Here is a 15,133-nt window from a genome sequence, read left to right on the forward strand (position 1 = left end):
CTCATTCGTTGTCATGACGTTTGTCAAGTTTCAGCAGGATCACGATCGACCAAAATATAACGGATAGTTGTAATGCCGAACTATCTTTCACATGCGCTCAGCTTCGAAGGCGCCGATTGTCCCGGGAGATCAGCTCATTCACTGCTGAAAGAGTGGTTAGCACTTCGCCAACAACAACAAGCCTCGGCACTCAACGTTTGTGAACGGTGGGACCGTCTGAGCGTAAAATGATCCAATCAGAATATTCAATTAGTTTGCCATTTGAGCTATTCACTGTCGAAAACAGGGTAGGACCAGCAGGTGACATTCTGTGCAAATTTCCATCAAAAACGGTCAAAGATTCCAATGTAGAGTAAGTATATACAAGTACAAAACACCACCACCATGAACGACGAGCATACGAAAAGTCGAGTCGCTATTATAGGCACGGGTCTCGCCGGTCTTAGTAGTGCTTATCTTATTAAGGGAGACCGTTATAGGGTGACGTTGTTCGAACAGGTGCGCCACGTCGTCAACGACAGCCGAGATCCTTGGCCCTGGGTTTGAATCCTTTCGCTAACATTGTCTCTTCCTTTCAGGGCGACAGAATATCTTTCGATTCTGCTTCTGTTACGATCAAGAACGAGAAATACGACGATGCCGAACGAATCGACCTGCCAATGCGCGCGAGCGCCGACGGGTACTACCACAACTTGATGCGCATGTATCAACATCTACAAATCCCGCTGCATCCAATCAAATTCCTTTTTGTCTTTGCAAAAGCAGCCACGAGCGCCGATGGAACAGTCCCAGTCAAGGGAAGCGATAATGAGACATACTTCATTCATGCGTCCAACTTACACCAGACACCGCCGCCGTGGCCGGGCAATCGCGGTGTGATTGCGCACTTTATCGAGATTATCTTCCTGATTGTGTGCCAATTCTGGTTCACGATTGCATGCTTCCTTGTCGCGCCGCTGAAGACCACATCTTCCGGATACAGCGAGACCGTCGCCGAATATTTCGATCGCATACGTTTACCCCGACGATATACGTCGCGTTATCTGCTTCCGCTTCTGAGCGGTGTAGCGACGTGCACACACGAAGAGCTGCTCCAATTTTCCCCGCGAGCGACGTGGTCAACTACAAGAAGCTTTCGCACGGCAAGCAGCATTACGCTGTGTGCGGCGGAGTTTCACAGGTCCAGGCCAAATTAACGGAGGGGTTGGAGGATGTCAACCTCAATAGTCGAGTGATTGAAGCTGTGCCTCAGGTCGATGGTACCGTGCTGGTTCGTTGGCAATCTACCGTTGACGCATCCGGGCGCATCCACGAGCAAATCTTCGACCGCGTTGTCCTCTCCGTCTCGCCTGATGTCGCTGGCCGTATCTTCAAACCGCTGGGGTCTACATTGGCGAAGCTTCCGACTCGTCAAGTGGAGAGTTCTGTTTTGAAGCCGGAGAAGGCGGGAATCAGCGTCGTCGACACCGACAACGCAGACTCCAGCCAATCCATCGCTTGCATGCACCATTCGAAAGACACCTCAGCAGCCCAGGTCTTGACTCTGCGAACAATGTTCACCGACGTGGGAAGCCCTCGCACAGAGGCTCTTCACGCCATGCCCAGTGGAGTCCTTGTCAGCACATGTCCGCTACGCGAAGAGGCGCAGTCAGAAGCAATCAAGAAGGCCAAATTTACTAGAACCCTGCGAAACACAGAGGGCCAGGCCCTCGTTCAGAAATTGCTAGGGGATTCGGGAACGAAGAAGAGCGAGGATGGTCAGGCCATGGCTTGGGTCAATGGTCAGGACAATGTGTGGATCGCTGGTGCTTGGTGCTGGGATGGCATGGTGCTGCTGGAAGGATGTGTCGTGTCGGCCATTAGGGTAGCTCAAGATTTTGGCGTAGCGATTCCGTGGGAACAGAATTAATGACGAATAACGACTAGAATAATCGATAAATGCAGATTCCTCTTTACATTATCGCCTTTTTTTCACTAATCTACTCGCTTCAACTGCCGTAACTTTAATGTATTCACTCTGGAATTAGTCATTTAGCGAAGTTGTAGTTAGTGGGTGAAATCAGTGCGTAAATACAGCGACCGTGAGTGAAATGTCACCATCTTCTCTCATCACAATCAACAGCCGTTAGCTCACGGCGCGGACCGCAATCGCCATCGACACCATGTTCTTCGATCAAGACAGTTTTGGTCTTGGCTTTGCCGCAGGGCTCGTCACGACCCTGGCCATCGCTGGCATCATTGCTTTGGTGGTGATGCGAATGAGCGATATCTACGGCCTGGGACACTGGAAGCTCAACATCACGACGCGACCACCCTCCATGTGGATGAACGTGGGATACTGGTAAGTCCAGCCACGTTTTCTGCAGCCTCAATCACACATCCATTGACATTTGCCTCCCAGGAAAACTCATACAGGCGAGCCAATTGACACGCTCCCCGAGGCTGCCTCTGCGTTGCTCGAGCAGGTTGTGAGCGCCGCCGGGCTGTCGGGTGATGCACCTGGTAAAGCTAGTCCTCGCGGTTCGCTCGCCATTCTAGATCTGGGGTTCGGATGTGGTGACCAGACTTGGCAATTGGCGAGGACGGCTACGGAGCAGGGCTGGAGGGATTTTCGCTATGTTGGGCTTACGCTCAATGATGCGCAGGTCCAGACGTCGCGACGCAGGATTTATCGCGAGCTGTCTGAGGCGGGGGCTGCATTTGATGCGGAGGCGTTCAGTCTCTTCCGCGCCGATGCCGCAAAGCCACAGACTTGGAGCCCCAAGATCAAAGAGGCTGTTTATTCACTGGCTGACGAGAAGTTTACTGAGCGGTGGCTGCTTGCTCTCGACTGCATCTACCATTTCTCTCCGTCCCGAAAACCCGTCCTCTCACATGCCGCCAAAGAACTCGACGCCAATTACATGGCATTCGATCTCCTCCTCAACGAGAAGGCCTCCACCAAGGACATCTGGAGGGCTAGACTCATCGGAAAAATGATGGGCTGCCCACTCAGAACCTTCCTTTCGGAGACAGAGTACAGAGATCAATTGGTGGAGTGCGGATATGACCGTAACGAGATCACGATTAAGGAGATCACAGACGATGTCTTTTCGGGCCTGGTCAAGTTCCTCGATCGCCAAGACAAATTGTTAGCAGAATACGGCATCACAATGGGCGGCTTCAAATTGGCAGGGAGATTGTTCAACTGGTTCGACAAGTCCCGTGTCGTAAGAGCCGTGGTCGTCGTCGCTCGCACCAAGAGCAAGACAGGATAGGGAAATAGCACCGTAATCACAGTTACCAAAAAGCGACATTAATTAATTAGCTTTTCTCTTGTCAGATTTTACATGCAGTACATACTTTGTGCTGTGCATCCCACCTTATTCTTATTCTTAATCCTGGTCCTATATCCGCGTGGGCTTCCACGTCCCTCCCCTCCCCTTGCTTTTCTGGCCATCGCGTGGTTTGGTATGGGTTGTTTTACGATTACCGTTGTCGTCTTTGCTTGCCCCGCTCTCCCCGCTTGCTGTTCCTGAATATCGAAATATAACGTCGTTTTGTGGGCGATTGGTAAATAGTCTGTGTTTCACTAAACGGTCTGATGGTCGATGCGCGGACGGACCTTGGGATCCCAGGAACCACGGCGCTGGAATCGCGGACCCGCGGGCTAGGCTGGGAGCTGAAGTAAAACAGCCGGGGTGATGCTTAGGTTAGTGTTGTTCGCGAGTGAGGCGAATAATACAGTGACATTGAATGAGGAACTGTGAATCGGGGTCGGATATTGGGACTTCGGCCGATAATCTTGTGGACTGCCTGTGTCAGCGAACGTACGACGGGAATCGCAGATAGAGTGATGGGCTCCAGTACAGATGCATCGTTAATCAGAGTTGATCGCTGACCCGTCCTCCCTATATCTCAGCTTATAATGTTCCTTTCAATCTCATTAATTTGCGGAATGTTCTCGGCCCCGGGCTTCTCAACGGTCCTCGATCCACAATCAGTTTTGTTCCCCGACACCAATGTGATAATCTACCGATCCGATGCAGACTGTACTGTACTACATGTGCATCACGTCACCAGGATCATACATACTCAAACAGGTCACGGACAATGATCGCATTCCCCCCCCTCTTCCCTGATCAAGCTTGCCCCGCGCAAGCAAAAGAAAGTAATGAACAGGCTGGTTAGTGACATACAGCCTGGAACCTTTCTCGTTCTTCTAAAAACAAACCACATGGCCCGCAAGGACAAAATCGTCCAAGCGTCCTTGTCAGGGGTGACCGATCAAGGGTTTAGTTAAACCACGTATAGGAAGCCTCGACATATTCCCGAGACAGGGGCCTCATCCTGCAATAGGAATCACTTCGTCGTTTCACTTTTTTATCTGCACGACGAAAAGAGACAGCGAAAAAGCCACTTGGCAGCCCCGGACGGTGGGCGGGTCCTAGTTTTACGATTTCCTCGGGCTGATAGGCTCTTTTCGAGCCCTGCACCGTGTGCGTGAAACTGCCTTTTCGTGATGATGGTGTCAGGTCCGTGGAGTTGGTTTCCACAAAGCAACATCCTGCATCCTAGACCCGATGGCGAAAAAAAGCATAACTCATGTTTCGGTAGATATTAAGAGTGTTTTAATGGCCTGAGCTAAGTCTATTGCGTCAATTTCGGGTTTCAAGAAACAGAAAATACGAAAGTCTGGTCTGTAACGAGTACACGCGGCATCTGAGGCCTTGGACTTTTCGACATCGAACATGCTCACCACGCGGCCCCAGTGTCCGATTAAGGTAGACCCCGTCCCGTATTAGTTCGCATGGGTCACTTACCCAAGCGAGTGTTAGGCTTATCCCAAGCAGGGGCGAACACATCTCGCGTATGCTCGTCACCCAGCAGGACCAGGGGGTGCTGGGCTGGCCTAGAATCCTTCTTTTACATTTGTGGCTGCCCCGACTTTTTCCAGCTCTTCTTGATACCTTTTCTGTTTGCTGTTGGTTTCTCGAATCTGTACCTGCATTCGCCAAACGAAACATCGGGTATCTTGTTGCCGCCGAGGAGGAAATGTGAGCGATGAAGCTAAGGCTTCGCGACGACCAAGATGACGGACCCGTCCATAGCTTTGTCAATCCCTATGTCGAGTTGAACGCCGGGCTGTGGTCGCTGTTTGCAGGTGCGACTTTCTTTCTGTGGTTGAGGCTATACGTCAAGATTACGAGGAGACATGGAATGTGGTACGATGATTATATCCTTCTGGTATCATGGGTGAGTACACATCGTCCTAGCATATCGAAGCTGCATCCTAACAACTCCAGCTCATCCTTCTCGCCAACAATAGTCTTATCGTCTGGGAATTCGGAAACGGCTATGTTCTCAAGGACTCATCGCAACAATGGGACGACAAAATGCACATACTCATCAACATCTCGTCATGCGGAACATTGATCGGCCAAGCGTTGACAAAGACAGCTTTCGCCGTGACACTATTACGAATGAGCAATCGCTGGCAGAAATGGATACTGTGGTTTTGTATTGCCAGCATGAACGCCTACATGATCGTCAAGGTGTTTTTCCAGTGGGCCAAAGTATGCGGCAAGGATACGTACGACAACTGGTATCGATTCGACTTCTGCTTGGAATCCAAGTTCCGAAATGACTTCAAGGAGGGTGGCAACAGTGAGTGACCAGGCGCGACGAGATGTGCTGGAGAATACTAACGTGGTACAGTCTACAACATCATTATGGATTTCGTGTTTGCATGCTTCCCTTGGCTTATCACCAGAGGGCTGGAGATGAAGAAGGCCGAGAAGATTGGCCTTTGCTTCACAATGAGCCTGGGAATGATGTAAGTCAAGGAAGAACGATGATCATGGACAACAGGCCTTTAACCCTAATCTAGTATTGCTATCGTCTCGGCTATTCGTGTTAGCTGGAAGGATCAAGGAAATGGTCGTGATGCCTACTACATCTGTAAGTCATCTTGTATCAGTTTCACAAACCTAGCTCACAAATACAGGGCGCAATGGCATGTCACAAGTTTGGTACTCATCAGAAGTTGCTGGAACAATCATGGTGCAATGTATCCCCATTCTCCGTCCCATCCTCAAAAAGTTCCATACATCATACACCTCGCGTCGTCTCGACTCACAAACCGGTGAACGCAAAGGCTCCGGCTGGACGTGGACACGCAGTAGCAAGCACATCTCCACCGGGCCCCTAACACCTGGTCATCCCCCCATTCTCAACAACAACCCCGACGGCATGGAGCTACGCAACATCCCCGAGGAACAAGAACCAGCAGAGTTCGATTTCTGGGGCAAGAATGATCCACCTTCACCAGATGATCTCGAGGATGGAAGACCTGATATCAAGTACAAGTTCAACAGGGAGGAGATGAAGTTCACACGAGATGATAGCTGGCCCCTGGGAGGTGAAAGTGAGAGCGCAAAGAGTGCGAGAAGTATCGAGTTGGCACACTCGAATATGGGATTGGCTGTTGAACACGAGGCCGCACAGCAGGGACTGTCGCCACCACCGCCTCGAAGGACATGAGAGAGGCTCATACTGAAATTTACTTGTTTGTATAATAATAGGGTTAGAACATTACTTAGACACGACGTTATGTACATATCTTTTGTTACTCCAGTTTCATGCCTGCATGCCAATGGCGATTGCTGTATTAATTTCATAAAAAGCATGCAGATGATCAGCATTATCAACTCGATCATCATGCACAGTTCTGATCCATGGTTTGGGCCACTCATCTCGCCTTGTAATCCGAAGAATTCTCGTCCCTTTGGGCCGATGAGAATAAGCAATTATTCTATGTCTAAAACTCGGATAGCATCTATCCGCTCACACCTGCTGTTATAGCAAATCTACTATCATTATGCTCTCATCCACCTCTTCTATCAGTCCTCACATGCAGACCATATCCATACGCAATGCATCTTACAGCCTTGAATGCTCCTGCATCGGCATGACCGAAGCTGTTTCTAGATATCTGATATCCGGCAGCCCCTGGTTGACCCAGCCAACCATAGTCTTCTCATACAACCGCCGTTGCTCCTCTGCCGATGGAGCGGGACCCATCATTCCGCGAGCCAATCTGCTCTCCTCGGTCTCGACAAGCCAAGCATTCTCGTCCCGCTCGTCGTTTTGAAACACATATCGCCTTGTCTCGCAGTTCTTCCAGCCTGTACCGCACCCAGTGGTGCTGTTCTCCCAGTCGTTGCTGAAGTAGTGCATGAAGCTTCCGTGAGCAACAAGAGCAATGTGGATGTCCTCGTTGGTATCTTGACTCAAAGCCAGACCCTTTTCTCTGAGTATTCTTCTTACAGTGCGAGCACGTGCTGCGCAGGCACCTGTGACGGGACTGTTTGGCCCATAAAGGTTCTTATCATTCCAGCCCTCAGGTACCATACTCAGGTCAACAGGCCAATCATTCCGCAACGTCATCTCCTTGAGAAGAGCAGGATCTGTTCCGATATCGCAGCCGTGATCAGAAATTTCCTGTGCCTCAGGGATAGCAAGAATTTCCTGTGTCTGAATGGCATCATCAAAAATTAGACTCGTGGTATGCAGGGTCCGCATCATCGGCGATGATGCGATGAGTTTGAACTTGGACTGATCCTGAAACGAGGCTTTTCGTCGTTCGACGCATTGTTGTTGGCCAAATGGCGTTAGTGCGGGGTCCCTCAGGTGAAAGAACTCTTCACCCAGGTTGTGATAGCCCTGGGCGTGCCGGACTGCGTGGATGATGATTTTGCCTGACATTTTGGTGTATATGTATATGACTCTGTGGAGAGGATGTGGAGGAGATCAAAGCCATGGGATATCCATTTTTTATATCCAGAAGATACTTCCTTGGCCACCAAGTGACATCAACGTCTTCGGCATTATTCATGTAAAAATTCTTGACTTTGATGCCCCATCGAGGCGCGTCAAGGCCTGTTAGTGCGTAAACCCGTTTCGGCAATTGAACACGAAAGATCTGCAAACGTGGCAGATCCGCTCAACGTCACAGGCCGTGAGATTTTAACGCGCCAATTATTAAGCTGGCTACAGCGCTTCAATTACTATTGCATTGCGATTTTCAGGTTGTTTCAGGGCGTACCGACGAAATCTGTGCTCTGGGTTGCGTCCTTGGGCCACTGAGAATAAACTTTGAGAGGGACAAGTGCTTGGACATAGCTTGTGAAATGGCTATTAACCGTGTGCAGGGATTTCTGTCACCGTTGACAAACGGAAACGTGCGCCGGAGACATTTATCGGCGGTTGGTATCAGGCACGTCTCAATTGGTGTTACTCTACGCCCTACGGCATCCAACTCCCGAGCATCGCGCTCGAGCTTCCATTTTTGTAAATACACACGACACATCTGACTTCTCTCTGCGGGGAAAGACTGCATCACGTTGGGGTAATTCAGGTGAATCCACGTAAAAGAATCCATAACGTGGACGAGCGATTGGTGACGAGCGCGCACCGACGGGACGGCACGACTCCGATAAACGGGAAGCTATGGCCACGTCACAAGCGTTATCGGTGCCTATTCATAGCAACATGAAGCTATCACTCATACTTCCCAGTGCCGTTTGATGCCACTTGATGTTAGCACCCTCTCTTTTCCTCAAAGCCCAGAGCTCTTTTACGAGATGCGTCATCTGTGACCAGATCGCTAGCTCTGATCTCTCCTCAAAAAACGCAAGAGTATGAAGCATTCGCTGCTGCATTGTCGTATCGCCTGTCTCAAATGCTATAATAGCAACGGGCCAGATCATTGGTGAAAACCGTTGACTTGTACATGTCGGCAGAGCTTCAATATGAGTGAGTGATTTCTCAACAAGCGGACGCACCGCATCCATTGGCATGTCTTTCAAATTGCGTTTCATGTGAACTAGCGCGGCGTAGTAGAAGATGCAGCCGTGATGGTAGATCAAATCGGCATAGTCTTTTGCCGTTGTCGTCTCAGGTCTATTAGGTGCTGATAGATAAAGTTCCATCTCTAGTCGGTCTAGTTCATCGGCAGAAGGATCACTTTCAGTAGAAGACCGTTTCCGCATTTGAAGGGCATTCATTGCGCGAAGACCTTCGTACACTGGCTGAGGAAGACCAAACGACTCATAGAGAGTATACGGCTCAGGCTGAGGACCAAAGTCGTTGGTAAATTTCCAGTATGAGGTTTCTTGGTTGTCAAAGAGTAACTGCGCTTGTACGACAGTAGCCATACTGCGAAACATCTGATACAGGCCAGAAGCTGCGTCACTCTTGTGCCAAACCTGCGGATCAATATGATTGACCCATTCAACAGCGCCGCGAAAGTGTAACCGCCAGAACGTCGTCGGCAGCGTTACAGCCTCATTGTAGATACATATGATGATGGATGCCAGCAGTGATACACAATCAGCACCGTTTTTGGAAAGTTGGATGTTTTTGGCCAGGTGAGTAATGCCAATATTGTGGTGTTCTAAAGCAACGTTCTCCAGAGAGCCTTTTGACTCTTCGCACTCTCTCTTCTTTGCGAGATGGAATGCTGACGCTGAGCAGATGAAATGAAACAACGCTGTCGCACCCGTTGACTTTTCCGAGTCCGTGCGGCTACCTTCTAGGGCGATGGGCATCATGGCGCTCCGCAAAGGATTGAGATGGCCAGGTACTGGGTTCAGAGAGTCGCAAAGACTTAGCGTCCAGTGCTGCAGAAGCTCGCAGTGAAGAGCCGGATCAGGAAGAATATCGAGATGACGCGTGATCTTGCGTCTTTGGCCTGTGGTATCGAGTGGAGACGATGTGTGAGATAGTAGATCTGATACTCCGGGCAATGGCAAAGAGCCTGTGCTAACATCGCCAAGGCTGACAGGCGTTGATGTGCTGTGAGTATTGATGTGGTCTTGTGGAATGGAGTTCTGGTCGAACAGTTGCAGCATGGGAACTTGAGGCTGCGAAGTTTGAAGCGAGGCATATGGAGGACCTGTTGTCAAGCCCTGACCCAAAAGCTCATACGAATGGAATATCCGCGTGTTCAAATGACCAGTGAAAGGGCCTTGATCGAGAGGGAAGTGTTGATCGAGGAAGAATGGCGTATTGCTAGATTGATCTTCTGACGGGAGATCAGGAGGCCCCTCATTCAAAGGACCGTCACCATTGCCACTCTCTTCTGGGCTGTTGGAAGAATGGCCATCTTGCTCAGAGACACTCTCCCCAATGGACTCTAAGTCTCTCGACTGGCGTAGTCTTGCCGTAGCCTTTCTCTTCCTCCCTCCTCTTCTAAAGGTCGTCGGGTTCCTGACCGAAGCCCACGATATCCTAACCCCATATCCCTCGCACTCAATACCCGCCTTCTGACAGCGATTGCATTCCGGCTTGGCTTCGTCACATTTCACATGCTTGGCACGACATGTCCAACAGCCTGAGAAGCTCTTTGTCCGGGGTTTGCGGGGCTGGCCCGATGCTGTTCTGCCGGGAGAACGGGACGGATCATCCGACATTACTGAGGTCAGATCATACCGATGCGGAGGTAACGTTATTATGGAATGCGGTGATGAAGAGGTGAGGTTGAATGACGAAGTGGCCAGAATTGGTCTGTCAACGCGAAGTCGAGATCACGTCGTGGTTATGAGCCTGTTTGGGAATGGCGCATTGAATACGCTAACTTGACTTGACCTGCGGGGATGCTCCACTGGTGACAAAGGATCGTTCTGACAATAAAAAAAAAAGGCAAATTTTGTCTATCACAGTTCGTCAAACAAGGCGCAATATATGACCAATACTTCGGAAGGTATCCCGATTCTTATTTTGGGTTAATGGTCGTCAGTTGAAGGGCGCGGGTGGATGACACTGAGCTTGCTCTTGAATGTGCCTCGCTTTGCACGTCCAAGAAAGCTCCGCGCTTCCAGAGCAGATTCTCAGATTGAGACTTGTACAGAAAAAAAGATAGACCTCGATGAGATCTAAAATTAGGAGGGCCAAGGCCCCTTCCCGGACGAAGTCCACCTTACAAATGCTTAATTCCGCTGTGTTTGATGACTGCTTGAATGAAAGTATTGAGAGCTGCCGAACTCCGCGGACGATCTCTTGACCTGGAGATGTCGGTGTGAATTACCGCAAAAGGCTTAGTGTCTATGCCAAGCTCATATCGAATCATCACGAAAGTGAGTGAAAGCTCTTCTTGGCAATTCGAACCGGGCACTGAACGGTGGACCTCTGTCACCATGACCGAATTATTCATTTACAAAAATCGTATGAGCAATACTTCATTTTTTAACTCTTCTTACAATTCTTTCTCAAGCATTTATAATCGACGTCCAGCATTAATCATCTGTTCTGTTCTTCATTTCTCATTCCCCAGATATTCTTGACCTGCAGAACCCTGCACTATCAGCAACTACCGACATCACATCATGACAGGCCTATCCCAGTTGATCAGGCCACAGTCACTGACTCCTCCACTGTTCAACAAGAGATCGCAGAAGTCGCAAGATCAGCCTCCTGCATCTCTAGATTGCCAAATTGATACCTCTCCCATCGTCATTGTCAATGACGATGCTACCGACGGCTCTACTATCTCGGGCTCACTACTCTTCAACGTTGAAGAGGCCATCGAAGTTGAGAGCCTCTTTGCCACATTGCGAGTACATGTAGTTCACAAGAAACCTTTTAAGAGAACATGCAAGGCGTGTAAACACCAGATATCGGAGCTCAAGCGATGCCAGTTCATCACAACGACGACCTCACTGGACCGCGACAATTATGCATATCCGTTCTCTTATCGAGTACCGAGTTACATACCTCCTTCCATGGATACGTCACTAGTTTCTGTCACATACGAATTCCAAGCCATAGCTTCCATACGGCGAACAGGAACACAGTCAAGACTGCCAGAGATCATCACACTCAGCCGCAACCTTCCCGTCGCCAGATCCATACCAGTGCCTAGCAAACATTTGTTATCAACTCGGATATACCAAGCTGCTGGAATCGAGGTCGACTGCAGTTTCGATCCTGTCCTTGACCCCAGTGGGAAAAATCACGTGAAACTCACTATGAGCGGCCTTCGAAGCTGTCCTGACAATGGGGAGGACATTCAGTTCTGGCGTGTATGTAAGGGAACTTGGATGCTTCAGGAGAATATCAAGAGCACAGCCCTACCGTGTTCTCAGCACGCACAAGAATGTCAAGCAGACGAAAAGAGCCACGCACAAAAGAAGACAATTACTCTGGGCGAATCTTCGTTCTACGACGGGTGGGCTACAGACGACAATACAGGAACGCTCAGCATGGAGTTTCTTTTCTTTATCAAGAAAGCCTCTAGGTTCGCCCAAGATACCGGCGATGTCGGCGACACGTCGGTCACTCATTCTCTGGTGCTAGAGCTACAGCTGATGAAGGAGACTTATCCCCAAGGCAACCCAGATCTATCTGTCAGAACTGGAGTAGGCCGCATCCTTCGATCCGAGCATCGGGTCGTGTTGAGCGACTTTGCCAGGGCTTCTGATCATGTTGAGGAGGAGACTTTGCCCTGCTATAATGACCTCCGGTCTGGACCACCACTGTATCGGGAGAAGGATTCTGAGTAGTTGATGGAGCAGGAAAGGGTTATCTTAATCAGAGATTGAAGATGGAGGGAAGGATAGTTGGGAATTCCATTGTTTGAAGCGTAATGATACCCCATTCATTTACTAGTATACTATCAATTCTTCACAATTACCATAATTTTATACACTTTGAGTAGCGCTAGAGTGACGCATGTAAGATCGGTGATTCTTCTTGGGGAACAGTCGGATTTTTGTGGGTTGGTAGCCTAATAAACCCGATTTCACCGCTAATTATTGCTTGTAAATTCACGCTTCTTCACCCTTTGTCTCTACAAGCCAACACAATGACTTCTCAGGAGCGGCGACTGTCTACGGGCGGGGCAGCACCATACAAAGTGTTCATTGGAAAATCCAGCCATGGTGAATTCAAGGACCATGCAGGTCGCTATTACGACGTCGTCGCTAGTCGAGCTGGCCCCAACGCAGCCATCGTGAAGCTAAGCATTCAATTGTATTGTTTGGGTGAACCGGAGTTCGATCCTCACGATATGGGTTCTTCTCTGTTGTATTCAGATGCTGTTGAGGGCTGGGGCAATGCTCGGAACCATTGGCCTCGCGTCGACGTATATACGGGGTTTGATACTATGGAAGAATGCATAGAACACCACCGCCGCGAGAAAGCGTTTCGCAAAGAGGCCATCAAGAAGATGAGGGACGACGCGGTGACGGGACTGTCGGAAGCCGAGGCAAAGGAAATGTTGGCTACAAAAATACAAGGAAAGGAACCTCTTCCGCATATCGTCCCGTCTTGGTGCGAATCGGCCAGATTTGTTGAGGACAGATGGAGTGTTGAGGATCGTTACAAGAGCTGGATCTTCATCATACCGGCAGGTCGATCCTCATGGGAAGACGTGATACACCATGGACTTTTGCAAGCCAAGTTTGATCTCGACGTCTCTCCCGCCATGTTCTACTCCGAGTCACCGATGTTTGGGCTTACTCCGGAGGGAGGAGAAGGCTGGGTTCTCGTTGAGAAGACTGGTATTGAAAGCCTCGAGCCTGTTAATATTCTGCACCTCTGCGCTAGAGAGGAGCAAGGGACATCAGACCGCACCCCGGGAAGTGATGCGACACTGTTTAGTGCTTGGTGCGATGCTACAATGCAGCTTCGAGATTGTACTTACAAGCCGCAGGGATGCAAGGGTTGTCGTACCAATGAGCCACATGATTTCTGTGAGCAGGAGATGGATGAGCACTTTAATGATGAGGATGGGAAGTGTGTTGCTTGTAGAAGAGAAGAAGAGGAACAGAATACTCAGCCTACATTGGATGCTGTTGGCTCATGAAGCTTCGCTTACCAGTCATTTCGGCTTACGCCAAGACACCGAGATGACATCCTTTTACTAATGCATTTATTTACATAGCTATGCAATCGAAGTGAAGAAACATGACCTCAAACCCGGTCGGGTTTAACGGATGTTTCTCAAAGTTCTAAATCCTCATCATCACACAGATGACGTCAGCAATGCTGACGGTGAGAAATAAATAAAGGACACCGACTTCCAGCTTACGACCACTTCTCCTCTCACCTCTAAAACCTCAGGATAATCATGGCAGACCAGGCTACTCCAAAGTTCGAACTCATACGCTTGGAAACCAAGCCAAGTGCGCAGCTATCCTACAGCTTCACTGCTCCTACGGCGACGAAGCCGACCAAACCGACTCTCATCGTCTTCGTCAACGGCCTCGGCGCACCACAAGCAGGATGGATTGCAACAATGAACAAACTCAAAGAAATTTCTCCTCAAGGTCTTCCGGCAATGTTGACCTTTGATCGCTTCGGACAGGGCCAGACTACTGACCGTGATCCCAATGATGAAGGAGCCGCTGATCCAACTCACGCCCATGACTGTATGGCTGTAGTACGAGATATTCGACAGCTTATGACTCAAATCCTTAAAGATAGACTGAGCATCGATGATCCAGATAGCTCCAAGCTTTTACTGGTTGGAAACTCGATCGGATGTGCTCTGACTCGTCTCTACGCTGCTGAGTACCCGGGTACTGTAGCTGGAGCCATTCTTCTTGACAGCGTCCTGACAGACACGGATTTTGTCTCCGTCTTCCCTGATCCAGATGCTGAGGGCTTTGACCCTGCTAGTCTTCCTCCGGGCGTCACAGCAGACAATTTGCGTGTCGCCCGAGAGGAGACTGCGAAGCGCTTTCATCCAAGTGTCGGCTCCAGAGAGGGTCTCAGCCGAAAGAACCTTACTCAACTGCTTGGTCGCTCAGACTCACCAGCTATTCCCAAAGTCGACGACAAAGACCCTTATATCACTGTTCTGGGCCATGATTTTAACTACTTTGCGGAGCGCACAGGAACAGACTTCAACATTCCTGGAGAGGCTGTGCAGGCTTACATGAATACTTACTGGCACCATTACAATGAGGGGCTAGCAAAGTTGACGAGCTCGGAGAGAAGTGAGGGGCCTATTCAGGTGCCGAATGCAGGCCATTTTATTCAACTGGATAATCCTGGGTTTGTGGCCGAGAAGGTACACGATATGTTGCAGAAACTGGCTGAGGAATAAGCTGCGGTGCCTTCTAACTATAAATACGACTCTATCTGAGAG

At 49.7% G+C, this 15,133-nt stretch overlaps 8 protein-coding genes across 8 annotated transcripts; 6 read left to right on the top strand and 2 right to left on the bottom strand.

Moving 5' to 3' along the window:
* Positions 1–384: 384 nt before the first annotated feature.
* Positions 385–1,909, top strand: FMAN_14818 (uncharacterized protein; the record flags this gene model as incomplete). The annotated part of the gene is made up of 3 exons (XM_041822880.1): positions 385–498; positions 579–1,036; positions 1,069–1,909. 3 exons carry the CDS (start codon positions 385–387, stop codon positions 1,907–1,909), a joined length of 1,413 nt encoding a protein of 470 aa, XP_041688516.1.
* Positions 1,910–2,162: 253 nt separating this feature from the next.
* FMAN_14817 (uncharacterized protein) lies at positions 2,163–3,257 on the top strand (the record flags this gene model as incomplete). The annotated part of the gene is made up of 2 exons (XM_041822881.1): positions 2,163–2,341; positions 2,402–3,257. 2 exons carry the CDS (start codon positions 2,163–2,165, stop codon positions 3,255–3,257), a joined length of 1,035 nt encoding a protein of 344 aa, XP_041688517.1.
* Positions 3,258–5,043: 1,786 nt separating this feature from the next.
* On the top strand, positions 5,044–6,522 carry FMAN_14816 (uncharacterized protein; the record flags this gene model as incomplete). Its single annotated transcript, XM_041822882.1, has 5 exons — positions 5,044–5,235; positions 5,286–5,646; positions 5,698–5,815; positions 5,870–5,940; positions 5,987–6,522. 5 exons carry the CDS (start codon positions 5,044–5,046, stop codon positions 6,520–6,522), a joined length of 1,278 nt encoding a protein of 425 aa, XP_041688518.1.
* Positions 6,523–6,921: 399 nt separating this feature from the next.
* On the bottom strand, positions 6,922–7,746 carry FMAN_14815 (uncharacterized protein; the record flags this gene model as incomplete). Its single annotated transcript, XM_041822883.1, has 1 exon — positions 6,922–7,746. The coding sequence occupies one exon, from the start codon at positions 7,744–7,746 to the stop codon at positions 6,922–6,924; it is 825 nt and encodes a 274-aa protein (XP_041688519.1).
* Positions 7,747–8,522: 776 nt separating this feature from the next.
* On the bottom strand, positions 8,523–10,454 carry FMAN_14814 (uncharacterized protein; the record flags this gene model as incomplete). The annotated part of the gene is made up of 1 exon (XM_041822884.1): positions 8,523–10,454. The coding sequence occupies one exon, from the start codon at positions 10,452–10,454 to the stop codon at positions 8,523–8,525; it is 1,932 nt and encodes a 643-aa protein (XP_041688520.1).
* Positions 10,455–11,366: 912 nt separating this feature from the next.
* Positions 11,367–12,542, top strand: FMAN_14813 (uncharacterized protein; the record flags this gene model as incomplete). The annotated part of the gene is made up of 1 exon (XM_041822885.1): positions 11,367–12,542. The coding sequence occupies one exon, from the start codon at positions 11,367–11,369 to the stop codon at positions 12,540–12,542; it is 1,176 nt and encodes a 391-aa protein (XP_041688521.1).
* A 302-nt stretch (positions 12,543–12,844) lies between these two features.
* Positions 12,845–13,846, top strand: FMAN_14812 (uncharacterized protein; the record flags this gene model as incomplete). Its single annotated transcript, XM_041822886.1, has 1 exon — positions 12,845–13,846. One exon carries the CDS (start codon positions 12,845–12,847, stop codon positions 13,844–13,846), a length of 1,002 nt encoding a protein of 333 aa, XP_041688522.1.
* A 264-nt stretch (positions 13,847–14,110) lies between these two features.
* FMAN_14811 (uncharacterized protein) lies at positions 14,111–15,091 on the top strand (the record flags this gene model as incomplete). Its single annotated transcript, XM_041822887.1, has 1 exon — positions 14,111–15,091. The coding sequence occupies one exon, from the start codon at positions 14,111–14,113 to the stop codon at positions 15,089–15,091; it is 981 nt and encodes a 326-aa protein (XP_041688523.1).
* Between the last annotated feature and the right edge of the window lie 42 nt (positions 15,092–15,133).

This window comes from Fusarium mangiferae (assembly GCF_900044065.1).
Source record: "Fusarium mangiferae strain MRC7560 genome assembly, contig: FMAN_scaffold014, whole genome shotgun sequence".
Lineage (NCBI taxonomy): Eukaryota > Fungi > Ascomycota > Sordariomycetes > Hypocreales > Nectriaceae > Fusarium > Fusarium mangiferae.